The 19,194-nt window shown below is 44.9% G+C and overlaps 1 protein-coding gene across 4 annotated transcripts in view; it reads right to left on the bottom strand.

The window, feature by feature from the left end:
* The window catches only part of NFATC1 (nuclear factor of activated T cells 1), a 114,976-nt gene that overhangs the window by 56,529 nt on the left and 39,253 nt on the right, over positions 1-19,194 (bottom strand). For all 4 annotated transcript variants that reach the window (XM_049824043.1, XM_049824045.1, XM_049824046.1 and 1 more), the window contains exons 4-6: positions 12,739-12,941; positions 9,467-9,639; positions 6,901-7,041 (exon numbers count right to left, since the gene is read on the bottom strand). In XM_049824043.1, coding sequence (XP_049680000.1) covers positions 6,901-7,041; positions 9,467-9,639; positions 12,739-12,941 — 517 coding nt within the window. The remainder of the gene's footprint in view (positions 1-6,900; positions 7,042-9,466; positions 9,640-12,738; positions 12,942-19,194) is intronic.

Here is a 19,194-nt window from a genome sequence, read left to right as displayed (position 1 = left end):
ATGAAAGAATAAACTTCAAGCATGCAGTCACAGTTTCTATAATTAAAAATTTACAGGATTACTCAGACAAGTGACTTTTAACTAGACACCATATGGTTATTCCTTATTTCTCTGTTGTCCACAGTAAGTATCTGTGATTGATTGAACTCGTTCTTCACTGTGAGAGCAACACCCTGGATGAGGCTTCTTGCTGCTGACACCATCTCATGTGTATGGCTGCTGTCCCGCTCCGTCTTTGCCATTCCCTAGACTAAACAGCCAGGAAAAACTGAAACGTGCTGACATTTCCTACAAGCTACATCACTGCTCCTGCGTGCATGTGAAAGGGTTCCACCATCAAATGACTCCACCATTTGATGACACCATTTGCCCAAGGATATTTATTTCTGGGCAGCGGCCAGAAACCCCTTCAGCTATCAATACATCTCTAGGAAATAGGTTCAAGTGACCTTCACGTGAACTCTGTGCTCCCAACTTGTATGCCTTTGAAGTTTCCAGTTTATCTAGTTTCCAGAATTTTTAACCTCACTGCGCATGAGTCAGCGTGCAACCACTCACTGCCAATTGGAACGTGTGTCCTGAACTTGGATAAACAGACAGATAAAGTCAAAATTATGTAGTATCTGTCCGTCTGACTAGAGGGGGAAAGGGAGTTTTGTCACTTGCTTATTTATTATGTGAGCTACAGTATGATTACCGGTGTGAAACTTGACCCCTTTTTGGCTAGTTGCCCCCCAAACTGTGACTGCTACTGGCAATGGAAAGAGCAATGGAAAGATCTCTGAGAATGTAAGATCTCTTACCAAATGGAGCTCTGCCAAGACTCAGGTCACCCGTCTCTCCATCACATCATATCACATCATCACATCACATCACGTCAAAACAGACTCCAAACCCTGAGCTCCAAAGTGTAGCTGAGTCAAATCAAAAAGCCCACGTGCTTCTCCAACGCATCCGTTCCATCCACATGCCACTCAAATGTTTCCCCAACATATCATCTTCCAGAACTTTTAGTAAGTCCTCCTGAAGCTAAAATACTGCACTTGAGTTATCTGCCATACAACAAGGTAACTTTTGTTTACACAACATACAGGAAACAGAACTGAATTTCTTAGACTGACATACCTTAAAGCAGCAACTGACTTGATTCTAACCTTGGCCAGAGACAGTGAAATTTGAGAGGAAAAAAACCCTGTGAAATGCTTGAGTGGACACTTAAATTCATCCAGCTTCTTTCTTTTCCATACTGCATTTACTTTGTGCAAACACTCGGCTGACCAAGCTTGACCACATGTCTAACGGGAGGCAAACTGTAAGTTTTCCCATCTGAAATACTTACAGTAAAGCGTGATTTCCTTTGGCATATACACCAAACATAAATTTGGTGATTTCACCCAGCTATCTTTCATCTGCCCTAGTATAACTATTACCATGCCACGTCAGCACCTTCATGTTCTAAGGGCAAAACCTGTTCCAGCAGGGAAGAGGAAGAGTTTTGACAGAAAATCCATTTCATAAAATAAAAACAACAGCAGAATGAACAGTTTGAAGCAGTAACTATATCTGAAATTGTTTGAAAAGATTCAAAAAGAGAAAAATCCCTGCAGGAAATGTTGCTTAGGTGCTTTTTATTTCTCTGTCTTTCAGGAACTTGAGTTTCAAAGGCTTTGGGTACAATAGCTGAGGATATTATGCAATTAGGTTACAGAGCGTGTAGGTGCTAGGATCACTGTTGATGCAAAGTCTGAGTAATTAACAACATGTTCAAAACCATTGAAGTCAGTAAGCCTGGAGTTACTCAGAGATACAGCGTTACAAATTGTAAACTCTATTAACATCCATCAAAGAGAGTGATGCATCTTCAGGGAGGGGCATTTGTCACCAGGAAGCTCAAACACGGGCCTTTGACCAGGACAAAATGGCCCTCAACATTAACAGCCCAGAATCAGAATTTCAAAGTCAGTGTTATTTGAGAAACTAATCCTGTAGTGAAGTTGGGTGTTACATTTCTGCCTTTTCACTCTTTAAAACTCTTGCCTTGAGCTCTGGTCACTAAGCACAAAACCAAAGAAATGGGTTTGGAGCTCTGACTTAACTAGTGGAAACTCAACTGAATGATAATTAATAATATTACACCAAATATGCATTTCTTCCCATAGATCACAACTTGCTAATAATGAAGATTTCAGTCAGCTTAACCTGATCTCTTAGGTATGTCTAGACTTGGCCAAATCCATGAAGTCCAGAAATACTTGAGCTAGTTCCAGTGCCAAAACCATTCTATCTACAGGAGCAAGGAGCAACTTTTGAGCAAGGAGTGATTTTCGGGGTAGATTAACTCTTTCAGATCTCAGTGCAAGACTCCTTCTAAATCCTGAAATATCCTGGACAACTCTACAATGTCCTAAAGCGTACCAGGAAGACATACCCACAACTCTCCTGTGCTTTGGTGCCTGGGATATCAGCTTTGTGTCTCATCTGTGAGCTTTCACTCATCAGTTACAGGAAACATTTTGTGAGCTGAGTGAAGAGAAACTTGGATCTTTCCACTGCACTCAGTTTTATAGATCACTAATCATAATCTGATATACTAGGAGCCAGTAGTCTGGTCATTTCTGTCAGGCTTTTGTGCTGCTTTGTGTTCAGTAACTCATGTTACCTTCAAAAAACTAGCTTTCAAAAACAAATACACAGTGTTTGCAGAAGCCGTTAGCAAAAAAAGGTAGCTGACAGATATACAGTCCTCAAAACATACTCTCCAAACACATCTGCATTTTCTGAACTTCCCTCAAGACTTTTGTTGCCTGCTACCTTTATAATCTAGAAATTAAATAAAAAGTTTAAGTAAATAAATCAGTGCCTTTTATTATAATTCCAGATCATGATCCCTGCTCTTGCAGATGTGTGTGTTAGACAGGAAACATTTTGACCCTTCTAGCCAAACACAACTCCCATAGCTAACAAACATCAACTTCATTTAATCTACTTTTGTAACTAAAACGCACACCTTGCCTCCACAGCAAATACCAGCATACAGACATCAAGAGCCCTTGCCAGTAAGAAGCTGAAGATTTTTTAATATTTTAGAAAGTACTAATTCTTCTGATGAAAAACAGACTGGTATCGGACATCCTAAACGTAGTACCCAACAACCATGACACGCAGACTCACAAGACCCTTTTGAAACTCAGGAAGAGAAAAGCATGACTACAAAGAAAGGCAGAAAGTGAAAGAAGATAAGAAAAACAATTATTAGTGTAATTTGTAAGAGACAAAGTCATTGTGGGACTCCGCAGTCTAAGGAAATTCTGAATATAAAAGAGTAAACCTCTCGAAGCACATTCAACATTCACATTTTTACTACTGCTAGCTTTCTTGGACGGTCATTTTATACCATCGTTCATCACTGGAAAATATGGTCTGATGTGCAAGCAATAAAACATTGACCAAAATCCCGTAAAATAAGGACTCATTTCAACACATGAGAACTTTTTTATGGTACTGTAAAAGGCTTGAGCAACTTTTAGTCCACTTCTGAACAGACTTATTATTTAGCCAAAGGGGTGCCTTCTGCCTAAGTGCTGGACCACACCGTGAGGGGCTCTCCTTTCAGAGGAGGTCCTCCCAGCGCTCCTCCCACGCTCCTTCATCCCTCAGCTACCTCATCCCTCCTCTGTGACATGCAGAGTCGCGGGGCTGCAAAGTAGGTTTTGCTCTGTTTCGTCTGCTCTCCGGCTGAAAAGCAGCCAGTAAGGGGTTAAGCTCAAAGCACCAAGCGGCTGCCTCCCCAGCTGAAGGATTGATTTGATCATTCTTCAGGGATTCCCTCTTGTATGAGTCACTGCTCAGACAGACTCCCCACGCAAGGAGGCCAGGATAATGCCATTCCTCCAGAGACTACAACAGCTGAGGGCTAGCCCTGAAGACGGAGAGCTTGGGACTCATGCTTGGAAAAACATTCAGCGGACCACAATGCACTCGGCAGACTTAAAGAAATTATTCAGACAGAAGGGGGGGAAAAAAAAAGGGCAAACAAAAAGTGTTCTCAAACTCCTCGCATTAACCAATTAAGTATGCAGACTAGCATGAATTAGATGAGCTCCTGGAGACTGCCTCCTGTCTTGGGGACTCTGCCCAAGTGAGGACTGAAGACATGAACTCATATAGTATAGTATTTAAATTTTATATAAAAGATACGTTCTCTTTATAAGTGCAATGATTCCTGTGATGTATCGCTTTGTAATAGCTGTGTTTGGCTGCTACCCACTAGGAACGTGATTAACATTTCGAATTCAAAAACAAAAGCGGTAACAGCAGCAAAACTAATGAATGTCTCCAGCTAATCACAAAAGTTCATAACCAGCTTGCTAAGAGAAAGAGAAACTATGCTGGTGTTCCCTCTCTTGACCTACTTTCACAGACGTGCAAGAGCTGAAAGGGAAAGAAACACCGCGTGCTGATTTACAAAAGTGAAGGCTGGTAACGCTTGTTCATTTGACATTAAATACAGCGACCGCTCAAAAATTGAGCCGGAGCAGTCTGCCGCTAAGTCAACGCTGCATCACGCTTGTTTGTTTCCAATGCACCGAGCTGTGTTAGGCAACGTAGCACACGACTTGTGACAGAAGCCCGAGAAATTGCTCAGCCCAGATCAGCCAGCAACTTTGCTTTTTGGGTGCCATTCGTAGTGACACGACTGCAGCTCCCGGAGGTGCCGAACGCTCTCGACCTTAAAGGCTCGGCCCCTGCAGTGTACCTCCACCAGGCGGTACTGCCCTGCAGCCACGACAAATCTACCGTGAGACCACTAAAACCAGGCAGGACAGTTTCAGATCAGATCCTTCAATACTGACTTAACGATCTTGATTACTCTTCAACGGTGGCAGCTCACTGACTGGCTCCTGCAGCGTTGCCCTGACTCCATGCCAGGGGGAAGAGCGCAGGGGATCTCCGGGGGTGCTTTCACGTAGAAGAGACACCCCTGCACTGCTCCATCCTGCCAACCCATGCGCCCAAGGAGGTCACCCCAAGAGCTTTTCAGGGTGACAGGCAAGGCCTTTGGATCATTTTCCTCCTCATCAGCACACCCAGTGTGCAGCAGTACACTCCTTCATCTCCCACAATGGTTGAAAAAATGGTGCTTATATAAATTATTTTCTATTATATGCTGTCTTTGTGCAGCCTCAAATTCCTTTTGCTCAAGGGAGGTATCTGTCTGGTTAAGAAATACAAGGCTGGCCCCAGTTTGCATTTCTTCAACTTAAGGCTATACAATGAACGTCTTGCTTTTGGTGTACTTTATGATAAGGGAGACAGTGTCCAAATCCACACTGTGGTACCTGCTGGTTGGTGAGTAATGTCACCATCATAATCCCTTGGGATGTGAGACTTCAAAATCTGTCCAACTCAGTGAAGGAAGAGGAGAGAAAATAAGTATGAAGGAAAGCACCCTTTAACATGGTTTCCTTGCTGTAATGAGACAGATCAAGGACTTTGCTCCTGACATGTCACACTAACCCACTTCTGTGCAGCAAAGGAAGTTTAAAGTAGACAGTCACGTTCTTCCCTCCCCTCATGCTACACAACGAGCGGAGTTCAGGCTTTTTAAATTGCAATACCACTTTCTTAGGAAACAGAAAGGGTGTTCTGCTCATCTCAAGGCCACAGCCCGACCGCAATGTGGCGGGTCACAGGGATGGTGCAGACCGGCTCTCGCCGAGGAGCTGGGGCGTTACCTCCACCCCACGCATGCTTTTGGTGACTTAAACCTCACCAACCCACGAGTCTGTTGGCGAACTTCAGGGAACTCTTCTGGTCTTCCCCTGAGCCTGCTGAGCTCGAAGACTCAGATGTCTTTGCCTCCAGAGCCTCCCCTGCTTGCCTCACCATCCCCTCCTGTGGCCCAGCTTCCCACGCCACTGGCACGGGCCACGGGCAGGAGAATGGCGCGGGAACTCCGTGGACATGGAGGGTTAAATGTGTTCAGTGTCAAAACCGGTGCTGGCAGCCTGAGGAGCGCCCAAGACTGTTTAAAGTTCAGGGAGGGGGGGTTTCAGCCGGCAGCTGAGGAATCCATGGCTTGTGCCAGCGCCACGGAAACCCTTTCCAAAACAAGGCTCAAAACTAGCCTTCACGATCTCGTTTCAGAGCCTGACTTTGACTCACAGCTCCGCTCCCTCCGCCTTTTCCCGCGGGGGCATTCACGCGTGTTGTGCGTTGTCACCCTGTGACCCACCGCTCCCGCAGACACCTCCTGCTCCGGCCTCGGCTCCCACCCCACGCTGCTTGCCCTGCTTCAGCCTGGCTCGGGACCCTTCCCCAGGAGGACCAGTCCCACCGCCAAGGCACTGCAGAAGCAGCACCAGGTGAGGGGACCAGTCGTGTTCAGTCCTCCCCCAGCCCTCAAGGTAAACCAGAAACACGTCCTTCAAATGAACGCTGCAAGTCCTCCTCAGCCAGCAGCTAAGTGCCACCAGTCTCGACTGCCCCAGAAGGAGACACGGGTGCGCACACATACCACCAGCAGCACTGCTCCCTCTTCCACAAATTACAGAAAGGTTTTAACGAGATGCACCGTCTTGCAGGTTTTAAAGAGACATGCCATTGGAGGCTTCGAACACCTTTCACAGGTCCTACCCTGTACAGCCACGGTTTGCTACAAAAACAAATGCCAAACGCTGACCTTCAATATCTATTGTCTACCTGTAACGACACCTGCCACAGTGTGAAACCTCAGCATTAGGCATGGCTCAGATCACTTTCACAGCTTTGCGCAGTGACACGGAAAACATATTACGTGCAGAAGAAAATGTCATTACCGTATTTATGCTTTCATCATTTGGCAGAGATTTTGAAACAGGGGAAAAAAGGCAGACCGGAGTCTAGATTGAAAAGACATACCTGGTGCTTTCTCCACAAAGATGACTTTGGAGTCTTGCAGAAAGTTATGGCCAGTCAGTATCATTTTTTTCCCTCCAATAACAGGAAAGCTGTCAGTACTTTGCTTCTCCACCAGAGGCAGTTCTTGGGCAGATCTCTGAGCTGGAGAGTTATAAAGATAAAAAAAAAAAAAAAAAAAAGCAACCACAAACACACACATACACACAAAAATAAGTAAATACCACATTAGTAAGTAACTTAATGCTTACCCTCGTAAGATAAGCTGAGTTTGATACAGAAACAAAGAAAGGTCAGAAGGTTTGCAGGAAACACGGCTGGTTTTCAAGCGCCTTGATCGTAAACAATAGGGTTATCAAACATTGCAGTACAGATTCAAAAGGCTCACAAAGAACAAGCTGTTTTAAAAGTCAGCTTGATCGGTACTGTATCACAAAGTATATTTTTATTGAAATTTGTTTATTTGAAATAATTCTCTCTCATGTTATCTATAACATATATGCCGTGTGTTTAGAAGGCACACATGACAACACGACCATCCATGCCCCAAATGTGTTTCAGTCACTATACACTGTACTGCCAATTCTGCAAACTGTCCTGCAGCAGCAGCAGCCACGGGCCTTGCGATCCAGCAGAAGCTCACAGTTTGGAGAGCGTATTTCCACTAGCACCTGAGCGCCAAAGCACACGTGGATCCATGCAAACGGAATCCGGTACTCTCGTGGCACATATTTTATTCCCCCCAACTGGGACACGGAGCAAGCATGGCTGTGCTTCAAGGGATGACGTGACATTCTATCCAGATTACACGGTTCCTCCTGGTGTCACATGCACTAAGAGATGCAGGAAGCTTCTGGCACCAACTTATTCCACATTCTGCACTGGAAATAACAGTAGCACTTATTTTTTCTCCTGTTTTCCGCTCCTTTCAGGAGGCACATACCATGCTTTTGCTCATTACACAACCCTCAAAACTGCAGGTCACTGATACAAATCCAGTTGGCTTCATATTTAGTGCCTTCCTGAGCCTGGCACTTTTGCTCAGACCAGTTCAGCATGTATTCAAATTGTGCCTTATCCTGCTATATAGCAACTGAAAAGCTCTCATCAGCTTCAACAGAAGCAGGATGAAACCACGACTCCTCACATTTTTTGCTTTGCGCGTTAGCCTAGAACTTGCCCTTGAATAAGAAACAAAGGCAAAATTATTCATCTCATACATATCCTGGACAGAAGACAGGGCTTTATGCCAGTCTATCTGCTATAGGTAAGAAGGCTCTGCTATTCTTCATAAATAACATAGGCTTATCTTAATGTAACTCCCTTCCCACTGCCAACGCTCATTTGTTTATTTAAATGAATGACAGTGGAGGAGAGAAGCTATCCCTGTCGGTCTAACAGCACTACCCTTTCCTACAACTTCTGCCTCTACTGCAGGCTCGGACTACCAGAGCGGCAGCGGTACTACCCTAGGTGAAAGGATGGAGCGCTGGCACCGGTCTGAAAGTCTGTCGCCAACGCCACTGCTTTTGCAAAAGGAATGCAGGGATGCTCTTTGCTGCAGCCTCTCTGTTAACAGTCCCTGAAAAAGCACTATGCCTCCAAGAGATCAAATGCTGACATGCTCCAGGACCTGCCAGACATGTTGTGTAGGATTGCAGCCTGGCAAAGATGCAGGCACAAGCACAAACAAGACCCTCCAGCACGCGTGGAGCTAGGGATGGTCAAGCCATCCTCCCCATCCCCTCTGCTCCCCACCCCCAGAGCTCACCCCTCACATCCCCGCCAGATGTTAAGTTACTCCCTACCCTGTCTGCATCAGAAAGATGCACTTTGTGGAATCCAACAAAACCTTAAAAAACTGCTTCACTCCATCCAGACGACCAAATTAGCATTGGGAGTTAGACTGAAATTCAATTTCCACCACTTACGCTGCGGTCTTAAAGCTACGCAAAGCAAGCAGGTTTTGTTTTGTGTGTGGGAGGATGACAAGGCTTACAGAGCAAGGATGATATAGATGTCTTTGGAGGGTGTCCCAGTGTATCTGATAAAAAGCAGCCTCTTCAATCAAAGAGACCCCAGTGCGGAAACCTGGTTTCTGGAGGTTTTCTGAAGCCGCAGGCAGCTCGTGCCAGTGTGTCAGCTCGAGTATACTGCTAGCTCCTCATCAAAGGGGTTGGGGTTTTGTTTGCTGGTTTTTGCTTTATGATGGGGAGGCAGAGAGTGCACAGGACACAGTCGCTGTTTTCCAAAACTCCTACAACAGTTACCTGTATGATAGGGAGTCACCAAAAAAAGAAGTCTTGTCCCTTCCAGGTCAGCTGTTAGTTTAAGTGCACTCTTGTTTTAAGTGCGTTCTTTCCTATTGAAATCAACGCACAAAGCTACACATTTTTTTCTAAGACGCGGGTATTTTGTCTTCAGTATAAACCACGTGCTTTTGGAAAGCAGATTAAGGTTCACCAACCGGACAGGTACAGCAAAACCAACATACAGCATGTCGGTGGACAAAGACCGCGTGTGGGGTGGCACAATACCCCGCAAGAGAAGGATGTTTGCTCCTACTTACAGCACTCAATGGGGTTGGAGGCTACTTGCAAGGAGAGGGTCCTGCCATTGGCCTGCGGGATATGAACCCTGAACACCAGCCGCACACGCGTGTTCTTCCGACCGATGTCCGTCTCCCCCTTGCGCAGCTCGATGTCAGAGTTTCGAAGCTTTAATATCCCAGCACAGTCGATGCTATCCAAAAGGAAACACAGAGCAATGCAATTCATTTCAAGCAGACTTCAGGAAGACAGGAGCATGCGATATCTCTCCTTTCTCCTGTACATCCTTCTTAAAAATCTCAGTCAGGCATGACCCAATGACCAGGCTGAACACAGCAGACTTTGTTAAGCCTAGTACTGGCATCCACAAGTAGCTAAGTTGGGGCTATGTGTAGTAACAGACAGTAGCTGCTGTTGAACATACAAGTTTAGAATGTTACTTCAGTTCCCAGAGGAAGAAAGTCTAAAAGACTTTCTAAAAGGATGGTGCTTACAGATTAACCAAAGCCCCCAAAAAACAGCGAGACCAGAAAAGTCAATGGGATGAAATGGTAATGCACAAAGTGTTACTAACCTAGAATGCAGCGTTACTTACAATTTTGCTTGTTACAGCTAATTTGGAGAAAAATCTGACATGATTTTTATTCTAGGGCAAAGACCTGAAAATGCTTATTAATGAGCACAGCTCTCCCTGGGGTCAGTTCTACTGTCAAGGTGTTTGTACTTGAATGAGTTGGAAATACTCCCAAACTCAGTGTCAAGCTGAAGCTCTGCATGAAAAATCTAAACTCAGAGTCCTCCCTCCACATTAGGGAAAAACATGCTTTTCATCAGATAGAACTATTAGTGTTTCTGACCTCTCTCTCCTTTTTTTAACTTTGCTTTTCTCCTGGATGAGTTTACAAGTCAGAATTTTTGTCAAAGCAAATTTCAACAGAGGAAGTTCCCAGAACAAAAGATATATAAACATATGCACTCAGAAACCCACTGCAAAAATACCTCCGCTTTGGCCACAACTACAAAGCCTACATGGCAATTTCTTCTGGGTACTGGTCTCTGGCACGCATTTTATTACACTGAATATGCATAGTTTAATTTTATTTTGCATTCAAAGAGTTTAATTCCCCCTCCAGACCTTTGAAGCTCTGTTCTGAAGCAAACTGCAAACAAGAACTATGGCAGCACAGTTTTGATCTGCATTTTTTCTAAAGTATGGATTTCAGAATAACAAAAAGGCCCTTGCTGGTACGATCAAAGAAACTAATGAAAGTATTAAAAGCTTCTCAACAACACGTATTAGCAGGTGAAGCTGTAAGAATTATGAAATATTTGTCCCCACGTCAACATTCTATGCAAAGATCCATAACGTACGGAAGAAACAGCATGCTTCTCAATATTGTCTCTCCTATAGCAACACTTGTAAAATAAATAAAAAGTACTTAATGACAATTAGTTCAGAGCCAGTAAAGTTCAGAGGAGACAAAGCATTGAAATTCAGGCTTGTAAAGTCTGGGACATTAAAACTGAAGTCAATAGGAGTAGCTAAATGTGCAAAAGTTTAAATGCGCAGATGAGCTTCAGTGTTTCACTGAATTAAGGCCTGAATACACAAAGTATGTGTGAGAAAAGTCCTTGGCTGCAAATTTCAATTCATTGTTAGCGCTACATGAGGTCTGAGACTACTGACGTGTAAGGCTTATATATGCCAAAGCATTGTTTGTGGTTCTTGAGAGAGCTCTACTACGATCTGGCATGGATGTCACAAAAATATTCAGCTTGGCTCCCAAACTCTGTAACCACCTTTATTCTAGGGAGAAAGATGATTGAAACGGTAGTCAATGTTCCTAGATGGCCAAAAATGTGATTCCAACTGGATAAATAAAGGGCCAAACAAATATTGCATGGGTACAAATTGGTGACATTTCAATAACCTCAATGGAGTTGTGCCAGCTTACGACGACAGCAAAAGGGGCCAATAATTTTGCAGGCTTGTCATGACTTTTGACACAATGCACTGACAGAGGTCCTCAGGTCTTGAGTGATCACCCGAAGCCCAGCTGGCAATGCAGCTAAACACATTCTAGCTCTTCTATTTACATGAGGCACCCCGGGGCATGTTGTACATGACACTGCAAACCAGCTTCTAATAACCACTACATGCGGAAGGACTTCAGGTGTCTGATACCATTTTTCACTTTATTAAGGCACGGCAAACTGTCTGAATAACAAGGAGTGAAACTGTGATTTTAGTAAGCTCCCTGGGATTTTCCCATGGTATTTGGTTTGGTGGGGCCACGATTTCTTCCTTGCTTTCTGTCTATCTACTTACTTATCTTTCTGTCTCCCCATACATACACACAAAGATGCATGCATCTATATATAAACATGAATACATTCACATTTATACACACACCAAGAGTTGTACATGCACGCAAGCACACACAAATTCCTCCCAAGGCAGACGCCTCCTGCAAGGGCTAGGATCATTTGAACGAGGCGGGCAGAGTGGATGGGATTAAATAATGTGGAGGGTCTCATGTATGTCACATACACAGAGGGATATTTGACCCTTTATATACAATCCTGTAATGAAATTTAACTGTGTGTAATGGGCCTATGGGGCACTTAATTATCACTCAGACTCCTACTAATTCATAGATCCTAAGACATCCATGCCTGCTTTTCTGCGTAGGACTAAACTTACCCCAGTTAAAAAACTCCAATCTGTAAGCTGTCACCTTGACTTCTTAGTTCTAGAAGCTTTGCTTCTAAACAAATGCCATGAAAAATGCTGATTTTTATTACGTAAGAAATAAGAGTGGTTTTATTCATCTCAGAAAACTATGAGGGTGCTTGGAAATGCTCTCTACGAGTTTCCTTTGACATCCAAAGATAAATTTTAATAGGCCCTGTTCCTTGTGCTAGTGTGTATAGGAGCAAGAGGTGTCATATTTAGAAACTAAATGCAGGAGCTGAGGTAGGAGATATTTACAGCTTGGTAACTGAGATACTTATTTTAAATGGCAAATAAGCACATTGGCTGAAACTCTAGAATGAAAGCAATCGGTTGTCATAAATATTTGTGAAGTTCATTTTGTTGTTAAGCTGATTAGGGGCAATTTGTCCTGGCAAAGTTGTGAAAACCTACTATTACAGAGAATACTTAAAAACCCCAAAAGACAGGAGAAGGAAAAGTGTGTACAAAAATAAAACCAAAACCCAACGCAGAAGAAATGAAGTGAGGCAACCAAGAGGAAACTGCTAGGAGTCAGATGCGGTGCCTGGGTCTTACATTGCTCTCATGTTGTTCTCTGGAAGAAGTGGAATTTCCAGGACTTTGGTGTTGGAAAGTATTGTTTCGTGGCTGGTGGTGGAAACGGTCTTCCCAGTGATTCGATGAACCTGGTAGAAAGCATGGGGTCGCAGCAGGCGGTCGTCTGCAGTCCCAATGAACAGCTGTAGCGTGAGCGGCTCGCTTTCTAAGTAACCATGTAGCTGGCAAGAGAACAGAAAACGCCCACTGAGCACCATGCACATAAACTGCTAGGAATCAATTAAATTTTTATAAGCAGGAGAGCCTAATTCAAGGAGAGAACTTGTGACAGGTGCTATGTGTTAAGTTCCCCCCTTCCATTTTTCCTGTAACGTAATATTGGTACAATAAAAAGGTGCACTCAGAAAATGTCTCATTATCCTAAAGGACCTGAGGCACTTTAGACGGGGCGAGCTTTTGAGGGCTCCTGCTATGTCCACAGAAAACTTTGCATAAATTCTGCTGTGGCGTTCGGCAAAAACCACAATGAAGTCAATGTTCCCTCCCAGTACTGAGCGGGGCAAAACCGACGGGGTTTGCGAGTGGAAAGGACACAGCTCATCCATCCCCGAGCTTCCTGGGTCATCCCTCGTGCAGCCGCAGGCTGCTGCTCGTGACACGTCCCCTCATTAACTGATTTTTATGCTGGTAAATACCTCCTGGGACAGCGTGGAGACAGATCACATATACACAACTAGGAGCTCACCATGTGTGTCAAATTCTTGTTATAATCGCACAAAAATCTCATTGAAGCTACTGGGCCTGACTTGAACCTCATCCATGTTACAGTGACCGCTCTGATGACAACACAAGTTATTTCTGCCACTGGCTGGGGACGGAGCAGGAGCAGAGCCTGACCTCATCCCCACCATCTCCTGAAGAAGCTACTCTGGGTACACGCTGGTGTGAAGGAGACCACGGGTGCTGGCCCCAGAGGAGCTGAGGAGCTCCAACCTCCGCTTTACGCTGCCATCCAACCCTGGGAAATGAGTCTCACAGAAGTAGTTATTTTGCAGTAGTCAGCTGAGAAGCCTCGTCCCACGGGAAGGGAGGATGCAGCAACTATAGGAGAGAGGAGCGTGGGCAAGGTGGGCTGTCCCAACAGATGCACCATCACAGAGCAAACCTGCTCACTTTGCTGTAGGTTCGGTTTCCTCTGCGAATGGTTCAGGTGGGTCTGGGCATGAGTTATCCACCGTCACTAAATGCGATAGATCAAAATTAGACCACTGACTGTCATTTTGAAAGGAGCAACAATTTTAGTTTATGGTGCTTGCGAGCTCGAAGCTAAACAAAGCTGAAAGCAAGCGGTGAAACCTGTATCAAATGTTGTCGATATTTGTGTTTCGCTTGCTTGCTTTCACTCTCCTTAAATCTTAAAAAGTAATTTGTGGCTTCATAATAACATAAGACCTATCTCTCCAGGGTATTTTACCTTCTGACAGCAGGAATGCTATTAAGAACAAAGATCTTGAGTCACTTTTACTCCCTGAGCACTGCAAAATTCTGGTGAGTGCAAACACAGGCACGAAGCCTTCCCACTGCTAACAAACACGCTGATGGCAACAGGAATGCAAAACGGCAATGTTTCAGGTACCACGGTGACCAATGCATGAGCAAGGAAGGACCTTGTGCCTAGACACATCTTCCATCACTAATTGGGTGTACTACAGATTTTTCACCCCACACTCTGGTCAGAAGAGCCAAGAGGAAAACAGAAGCGCTTTAATTTGTTTGATGGAGCGTAGCGATTTTTACATCCTTACCTAAAGCGCATGGATGCTGGGAGGATGCAGGGACAGGACGAGGAGGGTCATTCCCAGCGCTACAGTATTTTATCAGCTCCGCATTGCTGAGACACCACGCGAAGGCAGCTCAGAGCCAGGGGGTTGTGATATGATACGGGGGGGGGGGGGGGTCCCTATCCGCGTTGTCAAATTGAAAACACATTAGCGGCAGTTTGAAAACCTGCGGTATCGGCGAAACGACAGAGAGAGAAAAGCAGAGCCAAGCCTGCACGTTGCCTTCAGCAGGGTGCCGTGGGCCGCGCGTCTCGGTTCAGCCCCACGCAGGACACCTGCAACCCCTGACACCGACGTTAGAGCTATGCTGCAAAAAGAGGGCTTTCTGGCTTTAACCCCCTCAGGTGGACATGTAGCCCGAGCTGCCCGGCTCCCTGGCACAGCCAACAGCCACGGGGAAGCCACCGTCCTCCTCGTCACCACCCCGTCCTCCCCCCCCCCTCGCAGCCCGGGACGGTCAGTACCGTCACCGGCACGCACGAGCGGGGCTGGTGGAGTGACCTGGATTCGGCCCGGGCTGATGTCACCCCACCTCGGCATCTCCAGAGCCTCAGCGGCAAAGCCGAGGTGACAGAGGAGACGCAAGGTATCGCGGGGTATTTTTGATGGAGAGTGGCACGCAAGTTTGCAGAGGGGGGGAAAGGAAGACAGTGTGACACACCGGCTGATTAAATTTCTAAGCGTTACCAGCGGTCACTTCTCCAACTCGTCATGGATGGTGCTTTTTATGGGGAGGGTAAAATTAAAACAAACACATATAGAATTACAAGGCCGCTTAAAACGTAAAAATAGACTAGCGAGTAACTCAAACCTCAATTCAGCAAAAGCAAAATCGCACACCGAGGTACCCATATGTTTTACTGAATCCGGGCAAAAGGGTCAAAAACTGTTGGTCTTGCATTGGGTTCTGCTATTTCAGACTTTATCTTTAAATCTGAACTCGGCTGCTGCCATATCTCGTAACCTACTCCTGAGTCTCAGCTTGTGCTTTTCCCACAGGCTTCCTACTAGGAGGCAATCGAACACCCGAAGTTCTCAGCTTTGTGCACCTGCCCTTCCCCAAAAAGCGTTCACGTGTTGGAAAATAAATAAGAAGATCTCAGGTGCACGTTTTGCATTGTTTTTTAAGGTCTGTGACCTTTAAACTAGATTTATGTTTGTTTTTTTTAAAGGCCCTGTTGTACAGCCGTGCTGGGCTTTGCTTTGGATCCATTACCCACAGTTACTTACGCCCTGACTGCTGCACCTGAAGACAAGTAGTTGTTACAGCACTGAACGAACACAAGTTTTCAACAGCTGGGAAGTGTCAAAAACATCCAGAAAGACTAATGTAATCACTACACAGTTGATTTTGCCGCCCTCAAAACAGGCAAAATCCGCACTCACGTCACTGCGAGTTTTATGTCATATTCTGCGGTAGAAGGCATCTGATCTCCAATACGTATTTCCCTTTCAGTTTTACCCATTGCATCACATTATTTACTTTTATATTATGTCACATAATTGTGTATGCCAACAGAAGCAATAAAAGAACGATGCAAGGATTAACATTTAAAGGGGCACATACTGTGGATGACTCATTTTAGATTATGCACCCAGCACACGTTTTCTGTGACGGACAGCATTGAGCTTTGGGAGTTTTCACCATGCTGCAGATGTCTGGAGAACAGGCAAGATTTTGCTTACTCTCAGCTGGGCGCAGCAAGACTATTCTGTGGCTTCCTCAAGATATAGGAGAGCGGTATTACTGTCCCATCGTTTAGCAAGATGACGAAGGGAGTAGTGGCAGTGAAGGCAGAGCTGTGGTACTCTAGGCTGTTAGATTTGTCAACAGGTAAAGGGAATATCGAACAAGACAGATCTAAAATGGGACGGGGGAAAAGGGGGAATGAGTGTTTTTCTTGGTGAGGAAAGATCTCGCGTGTTCACATCCATGCATATTTTCCACGCATGCTCTGGAATACTGTACTTGGTGGTATAACGATTCTGTTTCCTGGCGTGCGACATGGGATGCATGCGTCAGACACCCTATTTTTATCTTTTTCTCTGTGTAACACAGTCCGAAGCTCTTCTCTTAATAACTCAGCGGCTGAGTATGGGTGACAAAGGCTGCTCTCGGCTATGGCATTCATAATAAAGGACATGCCTTTCCTACCGAGCATGCTTTACTTGGCAATACGTAGATCCAAGTGGAAAGAGCTGTACTTTCCCCTGCTGTGAAAGTGTAAAAGGACTTAGCTGCAAATAAGGATCAGGTGCACAATGTTTTTCAATGAGTTTTCATTCCCAAATAAAGGTGACGATACAGCAGTCTCCTGGTTTAGTACAAAGGCAAGATGCAGGCAAAACTTAAGTAGGCAGATAAGACCTCTGTGGTCAGTGGTTTTGGTTTTGAAATGAAAGTGGGTCGTGTTCTCTTGTTCTGATGGACCACTAACTACTCTGCTCTTTTTTTTTTGAGCAACACTGTTAAAAATATTTGAACTGGTCTCAAATGATATTTGCACTTATATTGTCTGAAGTTGCTAAGATCAGAATCAGACTTAATTGTGGGCCTGTTTCACACTCCTCTAATTCTATCAAAAGCAATGCAGTCACTGGTAATTAACACCAGAACAGGACCGATCACAGTTAAGCTCTTTGTCACCTTACATCTTCTTACGCAAGAGCGAGGGAAAGGCTGCACCGGTTGGGCGACTGCTCCACCGCACCAAGCTTTCCCTTGGGATTCCTACACCTCTCCGTCATCGCTTTCGCAATGCCCTCTTCCCACCAACACGTCTTGATTCTCACCAGTGGATTGCTGCTCATCTCGGTGCAGGGTGCCAAAGCAAATCCCAGCCTTTCCCCGGGGAGACGCGCTCTGCACCGTGCATCAGAGCTGAATGTTTTCCACGCGTCCAGGCACCGCAGTGCTGAACACCAGGCATCTTCCTCCGGCGGCCAGAAAAGCACGAGGGAAACAGTTCTGTTTCACCCCTTGCAGCCAACATCCGACTGCAAGTTACTAGCTGATTCAGTCCTACAGCAATGATAACCTCAGGTTTATCACAGACGTGAGCATATCCAGCCTGCCTGGATTCCAACTGCGAGCCTGGTGCCTATCTATGAAATCTGGCGATCAGAATTAAACAGACTTGAAAAATGATGAGCAGGAGGAGGTGAGGTGCTTTTAACAGGAGCATTAGAAAAAAAAAGGAAAATCTCCCCGAACCTCGCTATAGTTACTGGATTTTGAGGAATTTTTGCAAACATCACGTCCAACAACTCAAACGCTATTTCGGCATCAGTGATTATTCTAGAGTCTGTGAGGAAAACTTCTATTACTTAAGACACGACATTTATTTTAAGAAATGCGGCTGAAATATTCTGCGTGCTCCCTTCCAAGTGCTTTACGCTTTTGGCATGCCAAAGCATCTGTTGAAATGCTCAGAAAGCTACCTGTCATAACAAAGAGTCCTCTGTGCCTGCAGAGGCTCCTGGAGGCCACCAAAAGAAGGTCCCGTTCTGATGGGACACACCAGCCAGGTACACCCTTTGCACCCACCCATGCCGTCAGGAAAAAAGGGAGCTACACTACGCAATAGCTTTTAAGTGTACTTATTGGAAGCTCTGGGAAAAGACTGCAAAAACCCTACAGCGGTGCATTCCTCCAGCCTCTGACTTTGTAAACATGTTAAATGACCACAGTGGCAGATTTAAGGCTTAGCCAGCCCCAATGCATTCAGGGCAGAGCTCCCACTCTAATAACAAAGTGGGGCACAACCAGGGACTTAGTATTCACTCTCCAAACTAGTCAGCAGCTTCTGCCTGAGACTCTCCAGGCTAATAGGGGCTGCATCCTTAATTATAATGATGTGCCAAAACAATCCAAAGGTAACGCCCATATCAATGATGGGTCTACAGATGTGTGTGCCTGTCCTTTGTACGTTTGGTACATAACAAAGACAACGAGTAAATACACCCATTTGTGCCTCTAAAAATAGTAAGAACAATATCTACATTTTCTTATCCGACCGTGTAACCGATGGCCACGCTGCTTGCAGCAGGAACTGCAGAGCTTACCAGCAATGTCTTACATGTCCATCTGTCCCACTTTCATTTCTAGAACTGTTCAAGGAATACCCCGAGTCAGTTTGGAGAGAATCATTAGTGAGACTAAACAGTCAGTCTGGGGAAAGGGGGCATCTTCCCCTTTTTTTCCAATCAATGTTTTGGAACATCATTCCAATGCTTTCAAAAAGGTCAAACAGGATAAAATCTATAAAATAGTGAAATTCTTAGAGTAATTGCTGCTTGTCTCTTTAAGCCAGAGCTTTGGAAGCTGCACACCAAATAGCTTTATTCCTAACTTTCTCAAGCAGTAGGCCTTTTTTTGTTACAGTAACTGCACATGATGAATGAAAAAATGAAACAAATCGCCATGTTTTAAAAGTGTACCTAATATACAGCCTCAAAAAAATAACATCAGGGAGTGCTCAGTGTCCCTATTTTTTTAAACCAAATTGAAGGTCAGACTGTTTAAACGACAGTGCGCAAGTATTTTGGGTATTGATTTTAGCTGTGAGCACCAAGCATGCATAAAAAGAGGGTCATCAACCTGATTTTTAAGAAAAAGAATTTACTTTTAGCT

This window comes from Accipiter gentilis, chromosome 20, assembly GCF_929443795.1.
Source record: "Accipiter gentilis chromosome 20, bAccGen1.1, whole genome shotgun sequence".
Taxonomy (NCBI): Eukaryota; Metazoa; Chordata; class Aves; order Accipitriformes; family Accipitridae; genus Astur; species Astur gentilis.
The sequence above is the reverse complement of the archived record's forward strand: the minus strand, read 5'-3'. Positions and strand labels throughout refer to the sequence as shown.